At 25.0% G+C, this 18189-nt stretch overlaps 1 protein-coding gene across 3 annotated transcripts; it reads left to right on the top strand.

Annotated features, from left to right (window-relative positions):
• Positions 1-1586: 1586 nt before the first annotated feature.
• LOC126894952 (sodium/potassium/calcium exchanger 4-like) lies at positions 1587-16911 on the top strand. Of its 3 annotated transcripts, XM_050666327.1 has the most exons (8): positions 1592-1715; positions 1805-2031; positions 10445-10648; positions 10814-11218; positions 14715-14858; positions 14941-15141; positions 15223-15324; positions 15424-16911. In XM_050666327.1, exons 2-8 carry the CDS (start codon positions 1914-1916, stop codon positions 15747-15749), a joined length of 1500 nt encoding a protein of 499 aa, XP_050522284.1. In that variant the 5' UTR covers positions 1592-1715; positions 1805-1913; the 3' UTR covers positions 15750-16911. The 3 variants fall into 3 exon arrangements, with proteins under 3 accessions (XP_050522285.1, XP_050522283.1, XP_050522284.1); XM_050666328.1 differs by having other exon boundaries at positions 1587-1995; XM_050666326.1 differs by having other exon boundaries at positions 1587-2031.
• Positions 16912-18189: the final 1278 nt, after the last annotated feature.

Raw genomic sequence — 18189 nt, 5'->3', positions numbered from 1 at the left:
CAAAAAAATTACAAATTTAAAAAAACGCTAATTTTCGAAAGTTTTTCAATTTTTTTTACTTAAAATTGCTATAACTTTTTTAAAAATAACCAAATCAATATAATTCTTTTTTTTATAGATGCATGATATCATTACCTTTCATTTGGTATTATTTTTTTTATATGTGACCCTTTACTTGCCCACAGGGGGGGATTTAAAATGACAACTTTTCCACAAAAAATTATTTTTTTCAACTTGACTTTTGAAAGTGTTCCGGAAGGTCTGACACTTTTATATATATCTTAAATTAAAGCTAATGTAATGTTCTTTATTATGCAAAAAAAAAATTTCGGACTTTATTTTATCTTCATAGTTAAAATGGCTACCGAATGCTATTTTTGTGTGAAAATTTTCGATTTTGTGTTTTACATTTTTATCTTTATAATGCTATGACATATTGAAAAGTGTATGGATTAACATTATTTTTTTATGAGAAATAATATTTTTTAATAATCCCTTTTTCATTCTACATACTTTATCTTAATTAGGATATTAATAATGAACTAGCAGATCATGTAGCTTTTGGAATAATCCACCAATTTTTTAAAATTAAACACTANAAATAATCCACCAATTTTTTAAAATTAAACACTCTCTAAAGATTTGCATCGAAGCGTTTTNAACACTCTAAAGATTTGCATTGAAGCGTTTTTTTTTTATAGTGATTTTAATCACTGTCAGATATTATTATACTTAATCCATCTATGCCACGTCAGCACTGTGCCGCGACCCCCCTGTGCTGGGTTTTTTTTTCATTCTAATCCTATAACAATGTTATTATAGCATTTTTTTTTAAATGCTCTCTGGATCATGAACCTTAAAGGCATCAGCAGTATCTATAAACCATTTGGAATCTTTTTAAGAGTAAACATATTCTACTGCTTATAGGAGGCAGCGATGGCTTTTATAAGTCTGTTAAAACTTAATTTTATTTTTAATTAATCTAGCCTGGATGTTTATACAAATTGTTGAAACTTTATTGTATCAATTAATTGCAAGTGACTTATAAAAAACTAAATTATTATGATTCAAGTGTTATTTAACAACACTTCTTCATATGATAATTCAAATAAAATACAACGTATTATTAAGTAAACAACTAAATGAATTTACGAATTTATTAAATTTTGAATTATCTTTGATATAAAACATAAGGTATAATGAGTCGTATGTTATTTGAATCTCTAAATACATATTTTTCTCTTATGCTCAACTTTTTAATGATCTAAATTCTCTATCAGTAATATTTTTTAACTACATTTTATTTACTCTGTACATAAGCTTGAAAAAATCTCTGTATTTCACTTCATCAATAATAATGTTACCATTTCACTTTATCATATAATACAATTATTGAAATACGACATTAGTCTTATTTGCTTGCTTTGATTTGGTTGTTGTTGGTCATACTTAACAATTTGCCACTCCTCACACTGAAACAATTACAAAAAAATAAATAGAGGACAAGTCTGCCATTTCGTTCGTCCCACTTGATATTGAAATGCAAATCTATCGATTTTGTAATTATAAAACGCTTGAAGATCTGGGCGTCCATGACAGTGTAACGTTCACATTCGAGTTATCGCACTACGTTAGGAACCCTACATCGCTGATTTTCTTCGTCGTATCATTTTTGCATCAAATAGATATCGTTAACTATTCCACTTTCTCAATAAGTTAGTTTTGTTAAATAGTAAAAAATATGCATTGGTGGGGTTGGGAAATCATAAGTTTTGAAATTGAATTTTGCAAATTTATCTAAAAGAACGATACGAATCATTATCAATCAAATCTCTACTTGCCAGTCAATTCTATAGCGTACGGTCGAGTCTGGAGGCAAAATCGTGATCGGCAGTCGTTGCTATCGTGTGATTATGTTCAAACTGGTGTTGGGTTTATTGTGCGTACACGCTGCTTTCGCGTTACAATCGTTTTCAAACAATGATTCTAGCAATGGTACGATTTTCACATTTACTACCCTCGAAAACAAAGGTATACTTACGATTTATTATTATGCAAAATTCTATAAAACCATTAATGAAAAGCAATCTATACTTCATATTAATAATGATATAACTTGATAAGTAGCAAAAGTTATCCCGTTATTTTCTCGTATTGTGTAATCAAATCCCTCAGTTATTGTACAAGGCGTTGTGATTTCGTTTGAAATAGTTAAATTAAACAGTAAATTATTTTATTAAAAAAAATAATTGACTTGCACCTAAAATTTGACCAAAGTGAATATGTTTGAAAAGATTATTAAATGTCTATTCTTTGTTTATAAATATAAAAATTACTTTTTTTAAATCTATTAACTTGTACAAATGGTAAAAAAAAAAATTTATTTCTACATTAATTATTACAAAATATTTCATATTTTTAAAAAGTCGTAAGGTGGTTATTGTCACAATAAATCACTACAAGAATTACTTTTCAATGCTATTTATAGAATAATATATTACAAAAACTATACTACAACAACTTACCCCACCTTTAAGCAAGTTGTACATTTTTACTTGTTGAAGTTAAACATTGTACAAAGTACAATTTTGTTAAATATTTTATAACTCTATAATAGCGTAGAGTCTATAGATTTATTATTCACAAAAGTTTGGGAAGAAAAATTACTAAAAATATAAAAATTGTATTAACAAACCCTGCTCACCCCTACTTGTGTTAATTTTTGATTATTTTACAATGTCATTAACAAACATTCCTATAAATTTAAGAGTACATAATTGACCTCTCGTCTATATATTATGGAAAGTCTTTTAAAACACATTCGATTTCAACTAGATGGATTGCTATACATTATCTATGTTATGGAATTATAAATACCTATTTTTATGGACTCTATTTGTAGTAATTATACGTTAATTGGTTAAAATTGTATTTTTAAACATCATAATTAATTATAATCGATGGTCATTACATTTATAACTAGACTTAACATACTAGATAGGCACGGTTTTGCACATATGGACTTCATGAATTCAATCATTAATTTATGAAACAATCTTAATTGTTATTACCAAAAAAACAAGTTTATACAATATGCGGCCAATAACGTAACGCTTTCATTGGCAATGTTAGAATATTACATTTTTGATTACTAAAAAAAACGTTGCACAGAGGGGTCGCGGCACAGTGAGGATGAGTATAGAATAAGTATAGATGATATCTGACAGTCATTTTAATCTTTGTGGGATAAAAAAAAAAATTTTTAACATATTCAGTTTTTAGTGATATGGAAACGGTTTCTATTGTTGTCATTGTTTGTAACGACTGACCAATCTTCTTACTTACTGAAACCTCTGTATAAAATGTAACATCATTTTAATGTAACATATAATTAAATTCCGAAGTATATCCGGAACATTTTCAAATATTAAATTAAAAGAGTTCTACTTATAATACGTTTGTTTCGAGTTTTGAATTGCATTTCTATAAGGGGATATAGTCCGATTTACAAAAAAGTATGTTGGATAAAAAAAAATTGTGTAAAATACTTATTAATAAAAATTAAATTGATCCATACAATTTCGAAAAGTTATAGCGATTTAAAGTTGAAAATCTAAAATTGATCATTTTAACTTAAAAATACCATGTTTTTTAACTAAGGGGGCCATTTACATGTAAAAGACAAGTTTTTGTTTAACTTATAGTATGTAGCATAAGTATTAATTTAATATATGTTTGAGTATTTTGGAACATTTTCAACTGTTAAGTCATAATTATAGTCTTTTTTAATTAAATAAGCTTGCGTTTATTTGTATAACGGATTAAATTCTTAATTTTATAAATTTAATTTATAAAATAAAATTATTCTATATTTTTATGAATTACATAATGTATTGATGTTTACATCAATGTTTGATGCTTTCAATCTAAAGAATATGTCCAAAAACATGAAATTTCTGTAAAAATATGTAGCCTTCAAACAATAAATAAGAAAAATTGACTCAATCTTTTTATAAGAGAGATTTTTCATAAATAAAGTCTATTAAAATACTTTCAAAAAAAAATTTTTTATTCAAAATAATTCATAACTTTTTTTAAAAGATTCAAATCTATCCTGTTAAATTTTTGAACTGAACAGCAACGTATATCTGAAAAAATGCTAAATCTTAATTATTTAATTCGGAATAATTGAAAATTAATGAAAACAAACTTATCAACGTATGTCTTTCATAATTTAAATCTATTTAATATATCATTTTGTTTATGGAATCTTAACCATAATTGATATAGTAAATGTATCGATGATTGTAAGAATACACTTTTTATTCAAACTAAATTGAACGAGATGTTAAATAATATTAAAGTCAACTAGTTTGCACTACTTTTGTAATGCAGAATTTGATTCATAACTATAATAATAAACTTGCTAAACTTAGCATAAAAAAAATCATTTTTATGTTAAACAAGGGCATAATTATTAACTTAAGGGGCATATTCATTACCATATTTATGTTTGTTCGTCCACTCCTATTACTGATCTCTGTTTAATTACGCCACTGGTAGATTTGAATTTATAATTATCATGTTAAGAATACAATACTAACAAAATAAATTATTTAAATACATATGTAGGTTAAAAATGCTAGTTATTTACAATTATTATTATTCTCATTATAATTGTAATATATATTTAATAATTTCCTTAATGATATTTACTTTTATTATAATACATTACAAATAATAAAAAAAATCTAAATTTTAAATTCTACTTAGGTTTTTAAGACAAAATAGTCGTGATTTGAATTAAAATTTCATTGTAAACGCATACAACGGACAAATATATAGTTGGTAGTTTGAATGAACAATAGTAAAAAAAACATAAGTTAGATTTAGCGCACCAGACAATTTCTTGTCTGAGTATTTTCAGTACTTTTGTTTTAAATAACTCAATTTGGTATATGTCACAAAAAACCGTGAAAGCAACAATGAAATTGATTTTTTTACAACTGTTGTGGCACCGTAAACTTTTTGGACACCTATTATGATTGATGCGGAAGCAACATCTGCTACAAGGTCACCATCATGCGTCGTATAAGAAACTCTAATTTCAATTATTCCGTAACAAAAATAATGCGAGAATGACTTATTCGTGTTAATTTTGAGTATTGTCAATTTGTTTTTAATTGTAACAGTTGTTGACTACAAACACACAATACCTAATTCAATTAAAAAAATAAAAACTAGCAAATCATTGAGCGACTTTAAATATTAAGATTACTTATAGTTATTAGAAGAATCATAGACATTTAAATTCAACATTTTAAAATATACTAAAAAATCTACGCAATGCTTACAATATGTGTTAAAAGCTTATGTTGTACAAATGATGTTTGTTTCATTTTCAAAGCTTTAAATGCTCTCGGTTTTGCAATATTTAGTATGTTCCATTAGAAAATATAATTAGAACTAAAAGGATTTTTGAAACTCAGATTATTTTGTATGTGTTCTATCGTAACTGTATGATGAATACAATAAATATTCATCATTAATGGTACTACTATGAACTGGTAGTAGTGTTCACATGATGTTTTAAGATATTGATTCAAAAAATGTAGTTCTGATTATATATAGTGTGGTGATAGAATGTATAGAATTGCTCAATACCTTTTTACAAATCACAAGTACTTTACATATACTAATTAAATTTTAGAGCAACACATTGTTTCATATTTTAAACACTTGAAAGAGTTAAAGCTATCTTTATTCATAAACATTTTATTTCATCAGATATTTGATAACTACTGCATGTTTTACTATATGAACTCAAAAGTGTGTTGGAAGCTATAGATTTTGTCGAAGTGCATCAGTCACAAAAATTTACATAATATATTACTAATATATATATATAAACTTATCTCATTACAAGTGACGTTAATGATTTTAGAATAAAGATCACAAGTTAATAGAGATCAAAAATGAATAAATTTTAAGTATTAATAAGTAAACCCAATTGTACTAATTAGGTTAGTAACTGAACAATAAAGGAATTTTATAGTTTCTTAAAAATATTTATAATATTTTGTGATAGAAATAAGTTTAGTATAAATATAATTTTTAGATTTTAATTCCGGAATGAAACTTAAATTGGTAAGGAGAAGATTGTTTCTTTAAATTTATCTCAGTTGGTAAAATAAACTGGTTGACCTCTGAAAAAAATTACCTCACCTATACTCCTGTTTAATGGATGTTACTTGCGTTAGTATAATCTGAGGTACAGAACTGTGGATTTCGATTTAAATTTTTTTCAATCAAATTAATAATTCATTTTTTTTTTCGTTGACTGAATTGAAAACCTTGAGCCTAAATATAAAGAAGATAGGAATTTCAGTTTTTAAAACTGTCAAATCATTAAACATTTCTGTTTATAAACAAAGTTTAGTGTATAAATATATATATATATATATATTTAATGTGTTTCGCTATTCCTAATAATTAAAAATAAAATAAAAATATTAATTCTTGATTTCCTTAATTGATTGAATGTTGTTTAGAGGAATTTATGTAAAAAGTTTAGACTTCTAAATAAATATAATAGATAATAATTATATTATTTACTTGTTTTATTGTTTTATTACTTTTAAAATATAAATGAAACAATGTTATTTAGTAAAGGTTTAACAGAAAAAGTATTATGTATACTAGTTGGTAAACATATGATTGAATTGCTAAGTAACATGGTAATCGTTATTTACATGAAAACACAAAAAAATGTAATATATATATATATATAATATATCAATGAAAAGAAAAAATGTTTATCTATAGCATTTTTAAAAACTAAATAATAATTTAAAAACTATTCAAATAAAAAATGAATAATCTATCTATATCAAATTTTTGAATCTGCATAATTAAAAGAGTGTTATTAATTCATGATTTACTGTATTAATTCACTATTTGAGAAGTTTTTAAAATTTTTATATCTAGATGGGAAAAATATTTAAGTTGAGAAATGTCTTGTGATAAAAATAGTAGAAATAGCGTTTCACCTGAACAACTTTTAATTGTTAATGACTTCTGAAATACTAGTCTAAAAGTTGTTATCAACGAGTCATTTTCTCAATTAGATTATTAATTAATAAATAAACTAGTTAATTGTGTATGTTTCTGTTAGTAAATAAATTTGATACCTTTATATTGTATAAAGAATAAACATCAAAAATACTTCATGATTAATAAATGAAAAAAATGACATAACTAAAAAAAACCGCCATATAAAGTGTTATAATTCTATATATTTTTGAAGACATTATGACAAGTTTAAACTAATCTCGGTTTCGATTCTGCTAGTTATTAAGATTTTTATTATTGAGTTGATCGGTGGAAAAAAATGTATTTATTAGGCTGTTACGTTTTAAACATTATATATTTTGAAACGCTAAAAATGTCAACATTTTGAACTGTTTACTTGAGTTTTAAACAGGATTTTTTTTGTCAACCCAGATTAACCAATATTTTTGAAATTGTTTAGGAATGCTGTTTTTGTAGCTAAATATGGTACATTATTCTAATAACACCTTTAACAATTTATTAATTAGGTAACCATGAGTCAAAATCAATTTTATACTAATATAAAATTTGTATTACACTATAAAACTTCTATTTATGCAATGAAATTTATTTTCGAAAAAATGTCAGTTTACACCGCTATCCACTGACCTCTTCAATTTTATGTTCAATAATTGAAGCACATATTATACAACACAAAACTACTGTTCAAATTACTGTTGAATAATATAAATTGTTTCGTAAACGCTATTTTCGCAAGTATTTTTTAGTGACCTTATTAAGTATTTTAATTATTTTAGCTTTGATCCTAAGCTGAGAAGATATTGTTTTTTTGGTGGTGTGTTTTTTATGTTTGTCCATGAAAACTCTCAGCTCTCACTGGAACAATTTTAATAATCAATACGTAAAAAGAACCTGATTTTAATCTAGTTCAACTTAACACTGCCAAAAAATGAAAAACCCCTTTTTTGAAGTGTACTAAAATATAAAAAAACAACATTACCTAACGATTGTTCTACTATGTGAAATTGGCCATCAAAGCAAAAATAAACGTTTATTTTAAATAAGCTAATAATTTAACAAGCATTTATTAATAAAATTAAATTTTATGAGCTTGGCAAAGTTATGTGAGCTGTAAATTATTTTTATTAATCATTTTTATGCTACTAAATAAACATATAACAGAGACTATTTGAAATGACTATGAAAGAACATTTACGATAGATGTCAGACAAACTAATCGGTCTATTATGCATCATAGAATATCTTAAAAATAGTACATTTAAAGTTCAATAGTACAATAAGTAAAATTGATTTAATATAGAAATTGTGTTAACTGAACATTAATATCATTATACCTTTCAATTTGTTTTACTTTAGTTTGGTATTATTATCGTTTGGTAAAGTCTTTATTGTCTTTTTCACTTAAAATATTCTTAGAATTTAATAATTTTAACTTAAACTATTGAAGGACGTAAATAATAATCGATTAATTTCCAAGAAATTATATTAACGATGCAGTTGCACTTTACTACACACTATACGAAAATCAAATGAAATATTTTCTTATAATCTGAGCGTATACCGAATTTCATCTACAAAAATATTTCTTATATTTAGACCGAATATAATTAAATATATATATATGTATATCATATCAATTATATTATTTATCCGCATTAGCTAAATATACTTATCATATTTCGTTCTTATTGTCTGAATTTAAACTAGATATTCATACAAATCTTAGTAATAATAGTTCAGTAATTAATAAGTACAATTTCCAAAAATATTTGTTTTAGAAAATTTATATTTATATAAATAATAAATAAAGCAGAACAATTTCAATCAAGCTCTGAGTGAAACTATGTAGTCAGGCTTGGAATTAAAACTTTCAATAAGGCTATTCTATCACAAGCGTCATTTATGTATAATATTTTAATATTTTATTTTTACTCAAATTAAATAAAAAAACGATAGCATAGTGGGGACGTGGTATAGTTGGGTCCAGTATAGATAATATCTGACCGTTATTAAAATCACTATCATAAGAAACGCTTCAATGCAAATCTGTAGATAATTTTTAATTTAAAAAAATTATTTCCAAAAGCTACATGATCTCTTATTTCCTTATTTATATTCAGATTACAAGTTTTATGATTTATAAGTGTAATATATGAATATATATACAATATTAATAATATATCAATATAAATAGTACTAATCTTAAAAATATATAATGATCCATACATTTTTCAAAAAGTTATAGCTTAATAAAGTTAAAATATAAAAAATAATCGTATTACAAAAATCGAATATTTTTTTATTAACTTTGATGTCTGTTTTTATCATGAAAACAAAATAAAGTCCAAAAATTTTTTTTCATAATAAAGTATATTACATAAGCTTTAATTTAAGATTTATATAAAAGTGTCAGAGTTTCCGGAAAATTTTTAAAAATTAAGTTGAAAAAGTTCTACTTTCTACATGCATTTTTTAGATTTGAACCCCCCTCGTATATAGGTAAATGGTCCGATTTAAAAAAAAAGTATGTCGAATGAAAGATGTATATAAACACTACTTCTGATGAAAAAATTGTATTGATACATACATTTTTCAAAAAGTTATAAAAATATAAAGTTAAACAATAAAAAATTGAGAATTTTCACCGCGAAGACTTAATAAAGTCCGAAATTTTTTTTTCCTTAATAAAGTATATTACATTAGCTTTAACTTGAGATATATAAAAAAGTGTCAATATTTCAGGAACATTTTCAAAAGTTAAGTTGAAAAAGTTCTAAATTGTTTGATACACTACATGAAATTAAAAAAAAATTGGTTTAGTTTAACATCAAATTTGAGAAAATTTTAAATTTAATACTCATTGTTAGCAATATTTTTATTATATGTTAATATTTTTCAAAATGATAAAAAAATGACATGGTGTCTTTATTTGAATTTTAAAATACCCCTTAAATTAGCGCCAATGAAACTAATAAATATATTAACCGTCATTAATGTTTTCGTTAAATTGTATTTTAGGTATTAAATATTTAACCGTTATAAATTACATCAAAGTTTTATTATGAGAAATAACTTAATGAATCAAATTAGCATTAGTACTCAAGGAATTGTTTAGTGGTATTATTTACCTATTACTTATAATGGTCCTTGAATATAATATTTCGGTTTGAAGAAATTAAAAATGTATATCCACTAAAATTAGTGTTATGATAAGCACTTTTTTTAGTTCAAATAATTTAGTAAACTGTTAAATTTTAGTTACTTGTATCTTAAAATTTATTAAATACAACACCAATTTTCATAGCTTGTTTGTATTTTAAAGTAATTATATTTTTTACAATTTTGTGTTTAGAAAACAATTTAAGTAATTTCAAAAATATCAGCTGTAAAAATGTTACTCGTTCAATTGATGATTTCCCACCAGATTATTTCACCGAAGAACAAAGGCTTCATGGTGCTATCATTTTGCACGTTTTGGTGGCTTTTTATGGATTTGTTTTTATAGCGATCGTTTGCAATGATTATTTTTTGCCATCAGTATTCTGTATATGTTTAGGTATGTATAAATTTTATTTACTTATTAAGTATTAAAATCACTTCATTAAAAAATTCTAAATAAATAAGATTATAAGAAAATTATAAATAATATAAGTAATTTTAAGTATATTTAATTTAATAATAATAATTAACAAAATAAATTTAATAAAAAAATTATATTTAGATTTGGGCATTTCACCAGATGTGGCTGGAGCAACATTTATGGCGACAGCTACTTGTGCTCCAGAACTTTTTATCAGTGTTATCGGTACATTTCTAACAGAATCCGACTTAGGAGTCGGTACTGTTGTTGGGAGTGCAGTCTATAATACACTAGGAGTATCGGCTTGTGCTGGTTTAGCGGCTAAGAAAGCAATCGATTTAGAAAAATGGCCGTTGATCAGAGATAGTGGTGTATACATTTTATCTGTTATGGTATTGGCTTCTGTCGTAATGGATGGTGTTGTCATGTGGTATGAAGCTTTTTTGATGCTTATTATGTACTTCTTGTATTTCCTATTAATGTTTACTCAAGGAAAGCTCAAGGCAGCCGCTAAGAAATTAAAAAACAAGAATTCATTTCGATCTTGTAAGTATAACCGTATCTTGTACTCTGTATATACATGTAGTCAGCGGTGCCGGAACTATTTTTTACAGGAAAGGGGCAAAAATTTAATGACCAAAACTCGGTACCCTTGATTGTTACTAAGCTAAAAAGCGGGTTAAGATATTTTTTGGTGGATTTTAGTGATTACATAAAAAAAATCCGGTAATTTATACATGTTTGTCTTATTAATACTTATTTATTTTATTATATTATTAATAAGTATTGATAATATAATAAAATATAATTAATATATTAATTAAAATTTTTTTTATTTATTACAATAAATAACAAAAATTACCTCATTATTAACTTCAATTAAATTAAAAATTAAAATTTAGAAATATATAAATGAAGTACTAAAATAAGAACAAATTTAATCTTTGGTGAAAATTTAATTAAAATTTTATTTTAGTAAAAAAAGTCTTAAAAAATAATATTGGAATACTCTCAAAATCTGAAATTAATAAGAAATGAATTTATAGCTTCGATGAGAAGCTGAGAAGGTATTAATTTTACTATGTGTTTATTTTTGTGTCTGTCAACACTTTTTTAGCTTTCATCGAACTGATTTCTTCAAAGATACGTCAAAATATCACAAATCGTATCTAGTTGAAGATATTGCCTTTAAAATTTAAAAAAATTCCCTTATTCCCTGTAAATAGAGGAAATCCCCTAAAAAAATCGGCAAATGTTGAAATTTTTTTCTCTTAAAGTTTCCATTGAAAAATGCTGCAACTTTTTGAAAAATGAACGTACCAAAATAATTTTTTTTTGTATAAAAACATCAGGTTTTACCTTTTATTCGATATATTTTTTGGAAAATCTGACCCTTTATTTGCTCCCAGGAGCTTTCAAAATAACAACTTTTTCACAATATTCAATGTTTTCAACTTAACTTTTGAAAATGTTCTGGAAATACTGCGTCCTTTAAACATATGTCAAATTAAAGCTTATGTTATGTACTAATAATTAAAAAAAAAAATTGTCCCGATAACTTATTTTCGCGACATAGATAGTATTTAATTTTAAGAAATTGGCGGATTATTGAAAAGTATAATCTAACTCAAAAAGAATTACGGAAAAATTGCAAAAAAATCATTGTCACCGGCAATGATTTTTACTAAATAGGCAAACGTTCATCGCATTCATTTTTTGATAAAATTGCCAAATTAAGCTGATTCAAATGTAAAAATTAATTTTTTCGACATTAAAGAAAAAAAAATTTAAATAAGTTTAACATTATGTTCTATGTCAATTAGATTTATAATAATAATAATGAAAATCAGAGTACCCCTTTATAAGGTGTTTTAAAACAAATTAAAATACAATACCAAGAATTTTAACACAAAAATAGCATGTTTTTTAACTATGGCAACCATTTGCACATAGAAGATAAGTCGTCGGGACAAATTTTTTTTTTTTGAACTCATAGTAAAATTAAAATTAAAATTTTCAATTTTTGAGGGTATTGTCTTCAGCTAGATACAATTTATGATCTTTTGATGTATCGTTGAGTTACTTCGGTCCAGTGAAAGCTGAGAAAATGTAGTGACAGGTACAAAAAAATAAAATAAAAAAATAATAAACATATCATGGTAAATTTAATACCTTCTCAGCTTCGCATCGAAGCTAAAAAAAAATGTCACAACGACATTCGTCCGGGACATATATGTGCAAATGGCAGTCGAAGTTGAACAAAAAGTAGGACTTAATTTTGCTTTTGGAATAATCCACTAATTTATAATCTTAAAATTAAACACTATCTACAAATTTGTATCCAAGCGTTTTTTATGATGGGGATTTTAATCACTGCCAAATATCGTCTATACTTTTTTTTAAATGAATTTATTATAATATAAATGAAATGATTAAAAACCGTTATTTTGACTTAATTTGTATAATAATAATTTATTTTATTTTTTAATCATAAATTTATTGTTAGATTCTATTGGGCGAGGCACATAATGATACTTTTGCCCCCCTCGTATTTTAAACAAGGGGCAACGGCCATTGTAGTGATCTTTAAGCTTTATAATTACAATGATTTTGAGCATGTTGAGTTGGTATTTATTGCAAATATATTTTGTCTGGATTTAATTTTTATTTTATATATTTGTCTACCAGGCTTCAGCAATTATTAGTACGTGAAATTGATAATAATGATTGTAATAGCAAATATCCTTGAAAATGAAATGATATTTGTTATTAAAATTAATATAAGATACCACTTTTGAAATATAAAATGTTAGTTTTTATTTTTTAAATTTTTTTTTGGCTTTTTATATACGTTTTTTTTTTATATAAACATACAATTTATTATTCTAGGTATGCTTTACCATAAAGTAAATCATTTTCCGTATCTTTATATCTGAATTTATTTAATTAACATATCAAATGAGTAATATTATTCTACTAGATTTGCGTTGCTCAACTGTTTTTACTACTGATTTGTTAATTGAAATAAGCATTAAAAAGTTTAGAGAGCTTGACATGTATAATATATAACTTTGTTATATTACTGTGATTGCTAATATCACTTTTATTTTGAACTTGTATAGTGCACATTATACATTTAAATATTATTTTACTTTGTACTAAGTATTTTGTAAAAAAAATATATTTGGACATTTTTTTCTTATTTCCTAATAATAGCATTGACATACCTTTATCTAATTTATTATTGTTTAAATAACCCCATCAAATATTTTATACACCTTATACTCATTTTAAGTTATAAGTAGAATTACTCATAGAAGAAACCATATAATTACAATCAACCAATAGTGATTAAACGAGTTTCGAATCAAACAAATATATATTCTTAAGTATAAATATATATTTATTGTGGGTTCAAGTTAATTTGCCTTGGCAATATTTTGAATGCTACCCTAAACCAATTAAAAAAATAATAAATAGCTATAGACATTCCACTTATTTAAATATGCGAATTCTATCGATGTAGCTACCTTGAGTTGACTTTAGTTAAAAATAAATTTTTTTTATGGAATTTTTGTCATATATTAAATACAATTATTTACATCTAAGTTTTAAACGTGTGGACTTTTGTTCTAAAATTGAACAAAACCGACATCAATTTTATGAAAATTGTAATGCTTATATATGGTTTATTAGCTTATAGTTTTATAATTCAAAAATAATCTGAGAAATAAAATAAATGATCAGTTTTACATTCTTCTATTTCTCGAACTTAATATGCTACATAGGATGGAGGCCCTCTTTCACATATTAGGGAGTCAAAAATATTTTTTGGCTAAGCCAATAATAAACTGGACGGGTATTATGCCGGTTTGCACTAGAGACCAGATACTACCAATGAGAAAAACACAAGAAAAATCTCGTTGGCACTCTTGGGATCCAACACTTGATTCCGTGCGCTGAAACATACATTCCTACCCACTAGGACAGGCCGACCCCTTTAAGTAACAAATATAAATAAATATGAAATTAAATGTTTTAGCCAAAAGTACAACGAAACCTCCAGGATTCGATATTGGATTTGGAATTTATCGTTCGTTTTATTTTACTGAATATGTACCCCCTACAAAGCCAATTCAACCACCAGTCACTACCAAAGACTTTAATTTACCAGTTGAAGAAGAAGGTACGTCACGAAGCGTAATTCTTTTTAAGTTGAAATTTGCAACTTTATAATATTATTAATTAAACTATCATTTTTGCTACAGTTTCTCCTGTATGGAAAGTACCAAAAGGCAACCTTCTAACAACTGCGTGGTGGGCGTTTTCGCTTCCGGTTACATTCTCGTTAGCCATGACGATACCAGATTGTCGAACTAAAAGAAAAGTATATCCTTTGACATTTATAATGTGCATTATTTGGATAGGTATTAGTTCTTATTTTGTGTCTTGGATGTTAACAATATGCGGTTAGTATATTAAGATAAGTGATATGCAATGATATGGCAACATTCAATTAAAAAAAAAATTAAATGTGTTAAATACTTTAGGGGATACTTTTCATATTAGTGATATCGTGATGGGTATAGCAGTTTTGGCGGCAGGTGGAAGTATACCCGAAGCAGTTTCTAGTGTCATAAATGCGTTAAATGGTAATAATAATATATCAAATAAATAATAAGAAAATAATTTGTTAACTATAATTATTAAATAATAATTGCCAAGAGATTAAAAAAAAATAATAATTATAGGTGTAGGATCAATGAGTATAAGCAACGCTCTTGGAGGGAACACTTTAGATATTTTACTGTGTCTCGGTTTGCCATGGTTTATTAAATCTTTATTGCCAGCATCTATGAATGGAGGACCAGTTATAATGGAATCTAGCGATTTGTTTTTCAATTGTATATGCATGATTGGTAGCGTGTTCGTATTAAATTTGGCAGCTGCAGCTAACGGTTTCAAAATGTATAAAATATTCGGAATTATATGTCTAGTCGGCCACGTGGTTATCATTACAACATTTATAATAGTTGGTTTAAATTTTGTTAAAATACCAATAGAAGGTCAATGCTGATATTGATTAAACAATATTAATAAAGCAGTGACTAAGATTATTGGTGTTTAAGGAAGTCGAATTAACGTAAAATTTAATGGTTATAATAACACTTGTAGTAAGAAAGTACTTATTTAGCGCAGGATCGTGCTATTTTACAATTCAAGTGCATTACCATTATTTAATCAAAACAAAACTTTTGTTTATGTCATATTGGAATTCACGTGACTTGGGAATAAAACGTAATAACCAATCCCAAATAATGTATATATTTGTTCATAATACAAATTTCATTTAATATATAAGTACAAATGAACGTGCCAAAATTAAATTTACTTTAGAAGTTAAAAAATACTAATATAAATCTATGAAAATAAATAGTCCGAATGATAAATGATGTTACAGAAATTAATATGGTAAAAGAAAACTTCATGGTATCACTTAACACTTCTATAGTAATTGTTTTTAATTATACAAGATGGATTTCTATTAAATGAAAAGACAAAATTTGATACAATCTAGTGTTTCAACATATATGTGTTATAACTATTATGCTTTATCACTTATTAGATGTAGCAGAAGCATATTCAGCGAACGAGGCATTGAACAATGTAAATCAAAATAAGATATTGCAATTTTTTATGAATTAATTAAATTAACATAATAAGAAGAAGAACAACCATGAGGTAGGGTTAAGTTGGATTGTAATTGACTTCACTTTGAAATAAGTAGTGATTTTTAAACTTTGTAGTAGTAAAAGTCTTTTTAGCAATATAAATGATTGATTGTCAAATTTTGAAACGTAGCAGAGGATATTAATTTGAAAAGAAAAAAGATCACATTAAATTTTCTTGAATAATCTTTATCTCTAAATGAGAGACCAAGTAACCACCTGATGATTTTTAAGAGCTAATAAGAATTTATCATTTATAAAAATTGAACTAAGTTAATAATTATCATTATAATAGCACTATCACAGATATTTAGTCCAACCATGATTAAATTCAATCATTTTCCCTTTGAAAAAATGCTTTACTATAGATGATTATTATATAATCTTACGATAGTAAATTCAGTTTTTGTTTTCCCTTAAACGATTTTTAACAATTAAGCATAGGCATAGGGTTCAGAAAAGTTTGAGAGGACTAAGTCTTATGAATTTCCATTATCTTTAAAAATTTCAGAATTTTTAAGGGTCGTATCCTTAAATGAGATCTACGTTTCTCATTCTGTGTTTGTGTAAGTAATATAAGTGTTTAACTTAAGTAAAATTTTGCAATGACTAAAATTAAAAGGGATAGAGAGATACCCAATTTGTTTAAAAAAAATAAATAATTTCATTATCTAAAAACAAGTTTATTCGGAATTTGGAAATATTAGTAGTCATAAATAATTAGTAATTTTAAATAAATAAACGTTTAGCCCAGATGACCTTTCATTAGTAGACTTTTTGAAATCATAAATAATTAAAAAATAAACTGCATTATCAAATTCAGTCAATTAGTTTTTTTTTGAAAATTTTTATTGTACATATATAAATAATTGATGTAAAAAAAAAATTATCAGTGGCGTTTTAGATACTCAATGAAATAAAGTGGCCATATATTGTAAAAATTTAGAGTAGATTAAAATTTAATCTAGTTTTAATCAAAATTTTTAATATTTTATACTATTGATAAATATTAAACAAAGGTTTTATTACTAATGTTAGGAAAAGTACAAAAAAAAATGGTAAGGTATGATAAGGTAAAAATGTTTGGATATTACCGTCGATTTTGTTATATCCTTTTAATTATAAAAGAATCTTTCGTTTCTTACTTCTAATACAATTAATAACCCAAAGAATTTCGGAAATTAATTGAATATTCAATATGTTGATGAAGAAAGGATAATATTGTTATTTAATAAATTTCTTATGTTATCATAACATAAGATATGAAGTTCACGATCTTCAAAAAAATGAAGTATGATGAAAATTAAATTATTCAGTAGTATCAAAAGAAAATCGTAGGGATAAGCTAAGAACAAACTAATTGTATTGCATACTGTGATCACAATATACAATTCTCCATTATTATGTAGCAATAATATTTAGATAATTTAAGCCAAAATCTAAGACATTTAATAAACTTAGATTTAAGGAGATATATTTTTAATTGATACATTATTTTTTTTGAACTTTTGTAATTATCTAGCTAAGAAGTCAAATAGCTATATATTATAATTATATATGACTATGTATTTTAGAAATAGAAATTAAGTAATTTAAGGTTAATTGTTAATATTAAGTAAATGTAATTGTTGTTCAAATATATTATTTAATGTCAACACTTAATAGATACAGCTAGTCCAAAATGCAATCCCCACTTTGAAACGAGAACTAATAGTGTTAGGGCGATAACAAAAATAGATATAAATATTTAAAGTAAAAATAGTAGTTAGAAATTATGGCTCCTTGGAT

This window comes from Daktulosphaira vitifoliae, unplaced genomic scaffold, assembly GCF_025091365.1.
Source record: "Daktulosphaira vitifoliae isolate Bord-2020 unplaced genomic scaffold, ASM2509136v1 Scaffold_1, whole genome shotgun sequence".
Lineage (NCBI taxonomy): Eukaryota > Metazoa > Arthropoda > Insecta > Hemiptera > Phylloxeridae > Daktulosphaira > Daktulosphaira vitifoliae.
Note: the sequence above shows the minus strand (reverse complement) of the source record. Positions and strands in the feature narration are given on the sequence as shown.

What these genes read in the sequence shown, in the direction of transcription:
- LOC126894952 (XM_050666326.1), top strand. Translation starts at nt 1,914, where the DNA reads ATGTTCAAACTGGTGTTGGGTTTATTGTGCGTACACGCTGCTTTCGCG. An exon ending in AGTATTCTGTATATGTTTAG is followed by an intron (nt 10,649 to 10,813) that starts GTATGTATAAAT and finishes AATTATATTTAG; the next exon opens with ATTTGGGCATTTCACCAGAT. An exon ending in TTGGATGTTAACAATATGCG is followed by an intron (nt 15,142 to 15,222) that starts GTTAGTATATTA and finishes TAAATACTTTAG; the next exon opens with GGGATACTTTTCATATTAGT.